General features: G+C 38.6%; 1 protein-coding gene across 1 annotated transcript in view; it reads left to right on the top strand.

Moving 5' to 3' along the window:
• The window catches only part of Cog3 (component of oligomeric golgi complex 3), a 56,633-nt gene that overhangs the window by 13,820 nt on the left and 30,793 nt on the right, over positions 1-12,020 (top strand). Inside the window, exons 4-11 of the mRNA XM_005070956.4 lie at positions 241-406; positions 1,057-1,131; positions 2,485-2,577; positions 3,484-3,609; positions 5,110-5,190; positions 8,943-8,986; positions 9,810-9,936; positions 10,729-10,820. Of these exons, the coding sequence (XP_005071013.1) occupies positions 241-406; positions 1,057-1,131; positions 2,485-2,577; positions 3,484-3,609; positions 5,110-5,190; positions 8,943-8,986; positions 9,810-9,936; positions 10,729-10,820 (804 nt within the window). The remainder of the gene's footprint in view (positions 1-240; positions 407-1,056; positions 1,132-2,484; positions 2,578-3,483; positions 3,610-5,109; positions 5,191-8,942; positions 8,987-9,809; positions 9,937-10,728; positions 10,821-12,020) is intronic.

The following is a 12,020-nucleotide window of genomic DNA, read 5'->3' on the forward strand; positions in this document are numbered from 1 at the left end:
TCATGGCTCTAAGGCTAATTCCTTTTATTGTTTGTGGTGTCAGTGACTCATCTTCCTAAGCATTGGAGTAATTTATGGGCTAGCTTTTGCTGTAAATCTGAGTGTTACACATTTTGGAAGAGTAGGTCAGATTTTCCACCTGGAATTTATAATTTTGGAAAGGATGGGACCGTATTGTTTGTTGACTCTGTTTATTGGGGGAAATATTCTTGCCAATCCCCTCTTGGTTCTGTTTTCTAGACAGATGAGGGATTACTTGTCTGGGTTTCAGGAACAGTGTGATGCCATACTGAGTGATGTGAGCAGCGCCCTGCAGCATCTGGAGTCACTGCAGAAGCAGTACCTTTTCGTGTCCAATAAGACAGGGACTCTTCACGAAGCCTGTGAACAGCTCCTGAAAGAGCAGGTAATGGGGAGTGAATGCCGTTTAATCTTAATTTCCTTGATTTCTCTGAGTAGATGCTGAAGGTTGCTCTGTATCAGGCAGATTACTGGAAAGGGAGCAGAGCCAGAGGCAGACCTCCTTGTTTTGATCTGCTAGGTTCAGCTGCAGGGTACTGGTTGCTTTACTCTATCCACCATTACTGACCTTTTCAGAAAAGCAGAGTGCATTAATGGTGTTTTTTTTGTTTGTGTATTTGTTTTTTTTTCTTTTTTTGTTTTGTTTTCGAGACAGGGTTTCTCTGTGCAGCCCTCACTGTTCTGGACTTTGTAAAGCATGCTGGCCTCATAGGGTTTTTGTCTTTAATCAGCTGCCTGAGGAGGTTGTACTTAAACTTGTGAGCTGCAGATAGAGCATTGAAGTTACTATATTTCAGAATTTTTTCTGTATTTTTGTGTTTCCAAAAGGCAGGCACTTAGTTTTATAAAAGATTATATAATACTAATTGTTGTCTCCTTTTGTTCATGGGTACAGAAATACTTGAGCACCATTCTGAAGTCTTATACCTGATTTAAACTTCAATGTCAAATTTAACTCTGTTCAAAGTGATTTTGACATTAGGGTACCGAGTGGTGTATTTTTATAATAATTGGTTTTTCTCTCTAACATGTGAGTCGGAACTTGCTGACCTTGCTGAGCACATCCAGCAGAAGCTGTCCTATTTCAATGAATTGGAGACAATTAACACAGTAAGTGTGTTGTACTTTTCTGTAAAGTTAGTGATATTTTATATTTCCCTTTTGTGGTAATCTCCAAGAATATAATGATACACCAGGTGGTGATGGCACTTGCCTTTAATCCCAGCACTTGGGAGGCAGAGGCAGAGGCAGGTGGATTTCTGTGAGTTTAAGGCCGGCCTGGTCTACAAGGCTACACAGAGAAACCCTGTCTCAAAAAACAAAAAGCAAACAAACAAACACAAAGAATATAAAATGATACTTGAACTTAATAGTTGTTCTTTGATGGAGCATCTGATTTGAGCAAGATATCATTATCGGTTCAGAACTTTCCACATGTGACTTAAGTACAATTTCTTCAATTGTGTTGTTGTTACTCTCTGTTGGTTACTTGTTGTAGAATTTTCCCTATAAGCTGTGAAAATCAGGATAATAAATCTTCAGGTTTAAGTCTTGCTGTGGAGCCTGGCGGTGGTGGTGCACGCCTTTAATCCCAGCACTCGGGAGGCAGAGGCAGGCGGATCTCTGTGAGTTCGAGGCCAGCCTGGTCTACAGAGCAAGTTCCAGGACAGCCTCCAAAACAATACAGAGAAACCCTGTCTCAAAAAAAAAAAAAAAAAAAAGTCTTGCTGTGTTTCTGTAATACCATTCATGCATTTTTAAGCCACTTCTCATGTTGAGTTTGAAGAAGCAGGTAGTACTCATAAAGCAGATAATAAGGACTTCTGGGTAAACTCTGTTTCTGTGTTTCTGTCTTGTAGTTAGTCATAATTATTTATAAATGATGTTATTAAATTATTAAAATAATTGTAATTATTATAGCTTAATGTTAAAGACATAAAACTAAAGCTGGCAGCCATTTAGACGTGGGATGCTGTGGGATTGGTTCACTGGCAAACCACTTCTGTATCAAGACAGAATAAATAGCTAGTAATAGTTGGCTTTTCTTTCCTGTCTTAGAAATTGAACCCAGGGCCCCATGAGCATGCTCAGTAAGTGCTGTGACTGCTAGTTAGTCCTTTAGCCATCAGAATGTGGCCAGTGTCCAAATGTAAACAGATTACATGTGTGAAGTGGTAGAAAGCGGGACATCTGGGTCCATGATGTGTTAATTCAGTTTATTGTTGCACAGCAGCATAGTAAAAACACTTCTGGGTTCTTTTCTGCCTATTTTTATTTATTTTTTAAATAGGTTGAGCTTACTAGGTTGTTAAACATAGACACAGTTGAGGATATTTTAGTGATTGCTAAAGACTATGTCATTAGCCTAAAATTACACTGTTATATTTAAAAAGAAATATGTTAATTCTAGCTAATAATTTTCATTGTTTACTTTTTTGTTGTTTCTTTTCCTTCTACTTGAAGAAATTGAATTCTCCCACGTTGTCTGTGAATAGTGAAGGATTTATCCCTATGCTGGCCAAATTAGATGATTGTATAACATACATTTCATCTCATGTAAGTCATACTTTAAAATTTTTAAAATACTAACATTTCTACTATATCACTAATACAATTATTTTTTTCCCAGTGGAAAGGTATAGTTAGCTCTATCTATATGGCTTTCTTAGGAGGATTCAATCACTTGTATATCACAAAGATTATAAAGAACCTTTTGTTTTGTTTGTATTGAACATGTACAGCCTGTTTTCCTTGTCAGTGTTCCCTGAATGGTATAGCATTTACATTACATTAGTCTCATAAGTAACTTGGTAATATAAAGTATCCTTCCTTAGGAGGATACACATTTGGTAAATCCTTTGGGGTCCTGGAATTAGTGCTGTCAGGGTATTGAGGGATGACTCATATCTATAGCATTTGGAAGAAAAACTATTACTTTTTTGGTTGCTGTTCTTAGTAGTTTCCGGTCTCCGAGTGTCTCCTGGAGTGGAAAGGGCCCTCTGATTCTGCTTTATCCTACCTAAAAGAATGTGACATTTAAGGTGTTCATTGATGAATGCGTGAGACACTCTTTGGAAATCTAGTTACTAGGTAGGGTGGGGGGTGCAGGGGATCCCAGAAGGATGAGTCCTTTCATTTTAGCCATTTCCTGATCTCCCAAGGACACACTGCTGGTATTATTTTCGCTAGCTCCATTCTGTTCCTAGTAGGTCTTACTTAACACCAGCCTCAGGGTTAGTGGGGCTCTGACATTGATTTTGTTTGCAGCTGCAAATGCTGACTGAGCCTGCTGAGTGCCAGCACAGAGGATTGGCTGCGACCCAGTCCTTCAAGGGTCTTCATCACGGAGCTCATGATCTACACAGCTCCATGGATTGCTTTGCATAGAGGATGCCTTGGTTCTCACTGAAAGTTTGCTTATTGTTAATATTTATTTCTTTTGTAAATTTCTTTGTTTTACAGCCTAATTTTAAAGATTATCCTGTATACTTACTGAAGTTTAAACAATGTCTTTCTAAAGCTTTGCACCTCATGAAGACATATACTGTGAACACACTGCAGACTCTCACAAATCAGTTACTAAAAAGGGTGAGTTAAGTGATCCTACTGACTCCTTGATTTTGATTTATTTGCCTTCCACAACCTTTGTCTGAATTAATACTATAGAATTAAATTTTTACTCTTAAGAGTATATGCTGCCATTCTTATAATAGAGAAATAGGACTATCCCATATAGCTTAGCTAGTACAGCCTATGCTTAGTTTTATAAAGTCCTGTTTTCAACCCTTAACACCATGGAAAATATTTAAAAAGAGGAAAATTCTTTTTAATCATCTACCATTTAAACTTAATTTTACTATTTTTGATTTATTTCCTGTCAGTATTTTTATGAAAAAACTAAAAAGAATGTTTCAGGTAACAAGTAGCTTATATCTCATTTTATAATTTATCAAATAGTGCTGGGCTCTGTTCACACTTCTTGGACTTGTTTCTATGTATGTATGTGTCATGCAGATGTAGTCAGCCCTTAGAACTCATGGCTTTGGCCATGAATAGCTACTACAGTGCTTTACTTGCACCCAGGGCCTTGGACACCCCAGACAAGCACTCTTATCACTGAGTCACACGTTCAGCCCATGGGGTTTTGAGACAAGGTGTCACTGTGTTGCTCAGCCTGGCCTTGACCTTGTGGTCCTCTTGCTCCTTGGATGCTGGGATTGCAGGTATGCACAACTGTACCCTGCCTAATGCATGTTTCTATTGAGTGTGTCCAATGTTTAGTATTGTATTAGAAACTGTATGGTGGAAAAAGGAGCTTGTGAGGTCCTTGCTGTCACAGTGAATGTATTTAGAAATAATAACTAGTAAAAATGATGAAAAAGATTTACAAATTAGTAGATGCTAGGTACAAAAGTAACACATACTGACTAGGTTAGAAAATAAGAGTACAACTGTCTAGGATGGTCCCCAAGGAAAGACCATCCAGGCTATATCTTACTTTTGAAGTCACTTTTCAGCTGGACATACCTATGACCTGTGTTGTTTGGTGATGGAGGCAGAAGGATGAGTAGCTCAAGGCCACTCTGGGATATACAGTGAGTTCAAGATAGTTTGTGTAACTCAGTCAGAGAGACTGGCCTCAAAGTAAAGATAGTCTGGGGATGTTGCTTCAAGGTAGATCAGTGCCTAGAATGTGCCAGGCCTTGACTTCAGTCCCTACTAAGGCAGAAGAAAGAGGTAATGGAAATTTAAAAACTTACTTCCTCAATGATATGCTCTGAAGGTCAGAGATGTAAAAAATTTGACCAGTGTCTTACTCTATAAGTAACACTTTAAGTCTAAATTCAGTTCTACTTACTGCCAAAATTCAAGTAGCAAAGGCTAAATTTTAACTATAAAGGTGAGAGATGATAGCTTCATTAATTCTCAGCTTATAACAGTATTAACATATAGCCTCTCCTTGGTATTTTCTAAGCTTTTGGTTGGAATGGAGGCTAAGCTTTAGACATACGAAATGGTTAGTGTTCCTTTTTTGAGTAAATATGTGTTTGTTAATATTTTTCTTCCCTATCCGTCATGTTTTTTCAGGATCCCTCATCAGTACCTAATGCAGACAATGCCTTCACACTATTTTATGTGAAATTTCGAGCTGCTGCCCCTAAAGTCAGAGTAAGTCTACTGATGAATATTGAATATTGGTGTGAAAAATTTCAGCTAGCCCTTCAGGAGTCCTCCTGTGCCTCAGTCTTCTGATTATCCTAGGAAATGAACTCGATTGGAAGGAAGCGGTTGTCCCTTTCACATTACTTAACAATTAAAGTCTACAGAGCAGGAATCTCTTCACCCTTAATGTGTGGTTCAGGATGGTTTCTAGATGAAACCGTAGATCTGGGGAGTCAGCGAGATTGCTCAGATGTAAAAGAGGTTGGTGCCGAGCCTGATGACCTGAGTGCAATCCCTGTAGTCCACATGGTGAAGGACAGGGCTGACTCCTGCAGGAGTCACACACACACGGCATATACACGTGCAGGATGTCTACCTAACACACACACACACACACACACAAACACACACACACGCACACACACCCTTAGTTAGGGTGACTATTATTGTGAAGAAACACCATGACCAAAGCAGCGTGGAGAGGAAAGGGTTTATTGGATTTATGCTTACACATCGTCAAAGGAAGTCAGGACAGAAACTCAAGCCGGGCAGGAACCTGGAGGCAGGAGCTAATGCAGAGGCCATGGAGGGTGCTGCTTGCTGCCCTGCTCCCTATGGCTTGTTCCGGGACCACCAGCCCAGGGTAGCACCACTCAAAATGGGGTAGACCCTCTCTCACCAGTCACTAACTAAGAAAATGCCCCAAAAGTTTGCTTAAACCTGATCTTAAACCGATGGAGGCATTGTCTCAGTTGAGGTTCCCTCCTTTTGGATGACTTTAGCTTGAGTCAAATTGACATAAAACACACTAAATAAATATAAAAAGAAATCAAGCTTAGATTACTAGTGGACTTGAAGGGCTTAAACACAGAACAGTAGTCTCTGTTTTAGGGAAGGTTTAGGCTGTAGTGATGTGAATGACATACATTTAAGGGGGATTATAACTGGACTATAGGATGTTATTAGAATATGCTGGAAAAGAGGAAGGAAAAGTGACATGGCTTGGTGCATGACACGGTGATTCATGAAAAGTAGAAGACATGACTCAACTGAAATAGAATGATTTGGTCAGATTGCTGTTTTATAGATTACAGGTACAGAAGTAGGGAGGAGGGCCCATTAACAAGCAAGGCGTGCAGCCATTCGGGAGAGGCACAGGGGCTGGGCAAGGCTCTGAGAGTATATTGAATGAGGCTCAGTATGTGCTTTACTTCGTAGAAGCATGTAGTATTTAAAGGAATAGTCAGTGTATTTATCCTTAGATAAACCAGTATTTGTGTGTAACAGCTGAGATAGTTACCTGGAGCTCATACACATATGTTCTTTTCGTCACTAGAGGGAACATTACACTTTTGTTGACAGGACTTCATGCTCTTCCTTGAAAGTCAGCCAGTTAAAGGAGAATAAGTTTGTTTTCAGATGGAAGACTCTTGGTGTGTGTACAGAAAACTGAGGGAGAGGATGATGAGGTTTCGATTTTGCTGAGTGGTTCTATTGTGTATTAGCTAAAGCCAATATTGAGTATTTGATTCAGAAAGAAATGGTATGAATAAGAGGACTTAGTGTGGGGGGTTACTATCAAATGATTTCCTGTGATTTGTGGCTTTGCCACATTTTTTAAATAACCAATTAGTGTATGTGATTGGTTGCATTTATTTTACTGATAGAAAGCATAAACTATTTAGCTAGCAGTAATCTTAGTGGAAATATGGGAATGAATAAAATGACAAAAGTACAGAATACTCACCAAAGACTGAAAAGACAATCAACCTGTCGTGGTCCTGGTTGGAGAGAGTTAACTTTTGAACTGTCAGTTCTTTTCATTGTAATTTTTTGGTTAGAATGTACAGGCAGCTAAAGTTAGAGAAAGATTTCTTTAGATCAGTAAGACAAAACAAACTTTTGGAAAGTGTAATGTTGTTGATTTAAGAATTTACTGACTGCTTACTGACATGGAAAATTCTAGAACTTAGAACATTTCAAATATGAAGGAAGAGCTGGAGTTTTCTTCATGGTATTTGAAAAATTTTCTAAATGTTTGGGTAAAACCCTTTTTATTTTATAAAATCAGAATGCATTCTAAGTGATCTAATAAGTATTAAATTAATAAGTAGATTCCCCCAAAGTAAACTAAGAATTATTTGGGCGAGAAATGACTAAATTAAAAGATTAAGGATATAAAAATGAACAAGTTTGACTCTTAAATAGGAAAAACAAAGGTAGAAACTAGAATGTTTGTTAAAAAGGATAAATATTTATTATAAAATGATCAGATAACTCACAAAGTTAAGAGTTTTTGTCTCAGAAATTTCAAATTAAAGTATAATAGTGTTTTTGAGGATTCAGTGAGAGTAATACTGCTGATGGGGTGGAAATGGATTTTTTCAAAAACAGCATTTTAGTAGAATAGATCGAAGACACAGAAAGTATATCTCTTTTGAGTCAGTGAGTTGGAGTGCCCATAAAGTGGCACTTACAAAGGAAGCTACTGGGTGGGTCTAGGGGTGGAGAGGCCGCTCAGTGGTTAAGGTCACTGCTCTTCCAGAGTGTCCAGGTTCAATTCCCAGCCCCTTCGTGGTGGCTAACCGAGAGTCTGTAACTCCAGTCCCGGGGGATCTGATGCCCTCTTCTGGCCTCTTCAGGCACAGGATGCACAGACAGACACGGAAAACACCCATATGCATAAAAATAAATACAATTATTGGAAAAATAAGGAGAGAGGTAGTTATTCATAATAGTTTGGTATGGAACCTCCGAGAAGTGAACCTTCCTGCTGGGGCTCTGATGTACCAGAACAGCTGTTTGACTCTGGACTATGAATTGGTAGTTGTGATTCTTTGGAAACCAATGCTGAACAAGATAGTTGATTTTGAGTGTATCTACCCACAGGTATATTAATACAAGCATTTCATGTGATGTTACATTTGTTTATTTACTTTTTGTTGCTGCTGTTGCCATATATGTAGCACATGTTGGTTTCAAGCTCACCATTGAGCTGAGCTGGCCTGGGACTGCTCAGTAGTGGGATTATAGGCGTACCCAGCTTTATGTAATGTTTTAAATGCTGTTTGCAGTAATTCATTGAGTGTTTACTAGGTACCAGTTGGTGCATAAGGCTTTCTGTGTGTTTTCATCTATTATTGAAAAGTTTAATGATAGAAAAATATTTATGAAATGTTTTAAAAGTAGATTATAGAGCCGAATAAATAGTACAAGTCCCACTTTGATTAAAAATGAAAGAAGGGGGCTGGAGAGAGTTCGTTGGTTAAAAACACTGGCTGCTCTTCCAAAGGACCTAGTTTTGATTTCCACCTCCTATGTGGTGGCTCACAACCGTCTGTAACTCCAGTCTCAGGATCCGATCCCTCTTCTGACCTCCACGGGCACTAGGCACTCATAGCTATAAAGAAAATTTAAAAAAAAAGCCCACCAAAAAACTGAAAGGAGCAAAATGTGCCAATTGGGTATAAAAAAAAAACCTGAAAAATATATACTGATTATTGCCTATATGTCATTTTTGTGATTTTTAGCCTTTCCACTTTTTTTTCGAGACAAGGTTTCTCTATGTAGCTCTGGTCCTGGAACTCACTATGTAGAATAGACTGGTCTTGAACTCACGGAGACCTGCCTGCCTCTGCCTTCTGAGTGCTGGGACTGAAGGCGTGTGCCACCACCGCCTGGCTTACATTATTTCATAAACGAGGGATACCACTGTAACCAGTAGACAGGTGGACATATGTGCCTTTCTTTATTCACAGGCGCTTATTGAACAAATAGAGCAACGATCTGAAAAGATACCCGAGTGAGTACTCAGCAGCTCTGTCTTTTTGTCGCCCTTCCGATGTGGTTATGCCCTTGGTGCTTTTGAGCAGCTGCCTCCATTTTCCTCAGTCACACAGTCTGTTTAGGGAGCAGAGACTCAGCAAGTTTATCGTGGTGACAGTGTGCTTCCTTCTACCTCAGTTAGGTAGACGTCAGGTGTCTTAGAAGAAAACCCTTCCTTAAAGACCAGGTTTTTGTAACACTTCCTTATGGCTTTTCTTATGTTTGTATTACTGCGTGTTTGATGTGAGCAAATGATAGGTGACCATTACGTCCTTAGATGCCTGGCAACCTGTTCTGGAATTTAAGGTCAGATTTAACTTATGCATTTGAAATAAAAAATGTATACTCCAGTCTTACTATTTTTTTCTAGTTAAAAAATATTGTAGTTTCACTGTCCGTAGTGATGGGCTCATGAAGATGTTTTATATTTTTATTTTTGAGACAAGATTTCTCTGTGTAGCTCAGGTTGTCCTGAAACTCTTGTAGAACAGACTGGCCTCAAACTCACAGAGATCCATTTGCCTCTGCCTCCCTTGTGCTGGGATTAAAAACATGTGCCACTACCAGCTGGCTCATAAAGACATTTTAATTAAAGCATCTCATGTACTTTGACTTTACTCATTCCCATACCCTTCCCCTTTCTCTGTTCCTTAGTGCCCTCTTTCCCTCAGCTAGCACCCCTCTGCTTTCATGTCGTGTGTGTGTGTGTGTGTGTGTGTGTGTGTGTGTGTATCTAGCCTCTACACAGGAGAGGAATCATACATTATTTCTTGTCTTGGTTTTTACTTGCCTTCCATCAGATACCAGCACCTGCTCAATGATATCCACCAGTGTTACCTTGATCAGCGGGAGCTCCTTCTGGGCCCCAGTATTGCCTGTACTGTCGCAGAGCTAACCAGCCAAAATAACAGAGACCATTGTGCCTTGGTAAGCGCCTGCGGTGGGCAATCCTGCCTCTCTTTGCTGTTTGACGCTTGCTTGCTTCTCTTCTTTTGACAGCACTTCTAGTTTGGCTGTGTCTCTGACACTTTCTGAGCAGTTGCCTCTAACCTCAGTTTGTGTGTGGCACACAGTTTTGGGGAGCAGAATAAGTCAGACCTGGCTCAGCAAGTTGCTAGCATTCTGTCTCCCAAATCAATGTTTTCTAGTTATGATAGTGGACATTAGCGCTGTTCAACTTATAAAATAGCCTCATGTTATTTTTTTCTTAAAATATGAAGATTTACAAGTGTGTATTCTTCTTGAATGATGAAATTTCAGAGTTAGTGGATTTATGTTGAAAATGTAATTTTAGGTGTTTTTTTGATTTGTCTAAGGTAGAGTCTCACTATGCAACCTAGTTGGCTGCCTCATCTTCTGAATGCTGGGATTACATGTTTGTGCCACCATGCCTCAGCTTAGTGTTTGATGCAGAGATGGCCTTTGTTTGGTGTGGTTTTGATTCATACTTTAGAAACACACATAAAAAGTTCTTTTAAAAAGTACTCCCTTTTAACTAGAAAATAATGTTTATTATCATAAGTTTAGAAGTAAAACAGTAGTAAATTAAAAATTGGATACTATTTTGCAGTAATCCATTGAGAACTAGCCATTTCCTGTTTTCCAGAAAGTTGCTTATGTGTATATGTGCATAATCTCTTTGCAAGTAAAGTATAGGCTTTATTTCATAAGAGCTGGAATGTGCTTCTTTGTAGGTGAGATGTGTTTTGTTTATTGCAGGTTCGCAGTGGCTGTGCCTTTATGGTCCATGTATGCCAAGATGAGCACCAACTTTACAATGAGTTTTTCACAAGGCCAACGTCAAAGTTAGAGTAAGTGATACATAGAATCTAGCTCTTGTGGATAAGATTTGATTTGCTATTGACAATAATGGACTAGTATATTGTAGTTAACTAACTTCAGTGTTTGAACTTTTGTGTGTGGAAACAGAATATTGTTGATCGTGATTATTTAAGTCTGCAGTGGAAAGGCAAGCATGCTTTTATATTTTGTAGTAACATTTTGAGACCTTATGGGATGATAACAAGAAGTATGCAAGAGAAAGCAAGTCCTGGGACCTGGATCCCTTTATCTACCTCAAGTATAATAAATAGTTTTTCTAGTTTAGAAATTCTGTACATCTAACTAATGAACAATATTTAAAAATGTAGATGTTATTTGATAATCTTTGTTTTCTCAAAGTGACTTTCAGTTCCACTGTTAGTCACTTGATCCCTCATGTTAGCTACTTTTGACTCATAAAGATCCTGAGATTATGACTCAAGTTGAGGAAGAGAAAAATGGATTTCCTGATTTTGGTTGGGGTGGTACGGTATATAGAAGAGTAGTTTGAAAAGTGTATACACCAAACCTTTTCTTTTCAAATGTTTCTCAAAACACTTGGTGTGGGCCCAAAGTACTTGAGTTTTTTTTTTAATCCCCCCCCCCCAATTGTTTTGTTTTGAGACAGGGTTTCTTCATGTGCTATCCTGGAACTCAGTAAATAGACCAGGCTGTCTTCAAACTCAGAGATCTGCCAAATTCTGCCTTTCAAGTGCTGGGATTAAAGGTGTTCATCACCATGCCCAGCTAAGTTTTTTTTTTTTAAAGTTTGAATATGTGTATAGTGGTGGTATAACTGATCTGCAGTGAGTAAAAGGTAATATTGTTTACTGAAATAATCTATTTTTAAAGAATATAAAATTATTGTTAAAATAAAAGTAGTAATCAGTTGACCTGTGGTTGGGGACATCTAATTTGAATTAACTGTTACAGATTAAGTACCTCTTCTGAGTTGTTTTTTTTTTTTTAAGATTTATTTATTTATTTATTTATTTATTAATTATAAATACAACATCTTGCCTCATGTATGTCTGCACACCAGAAGAGGGCACCAGATCTCATTATGGATGGCTGTGAGCCACCATGTGGCTGCTGGGAATTGAACTCAGGACCTCTGAAAGAGTAGTCAGTGCTCTTAACCTCTGAGCCATTTCTCCAGTCCCCCTCTTCTGAGTTTTTAAAGCAAAAAC

This window comes from Mesocricetus auratus, unplaced genomic scaffold (assembly GCF_017639785.1).
Source record: "Mesocricetus auratus isolate SY011 unplaced genomic scaffold, BCM_Maur_2.0 Super-Scaffold_2245, whole genome shotgun sequence".
NCBI classification, from domain to species: Eukaryota; Metazoa; Chordata; class Mammalia; order Rodentia; family Cricetidae; genus Mesocricetus; species Mesocricetus auratus.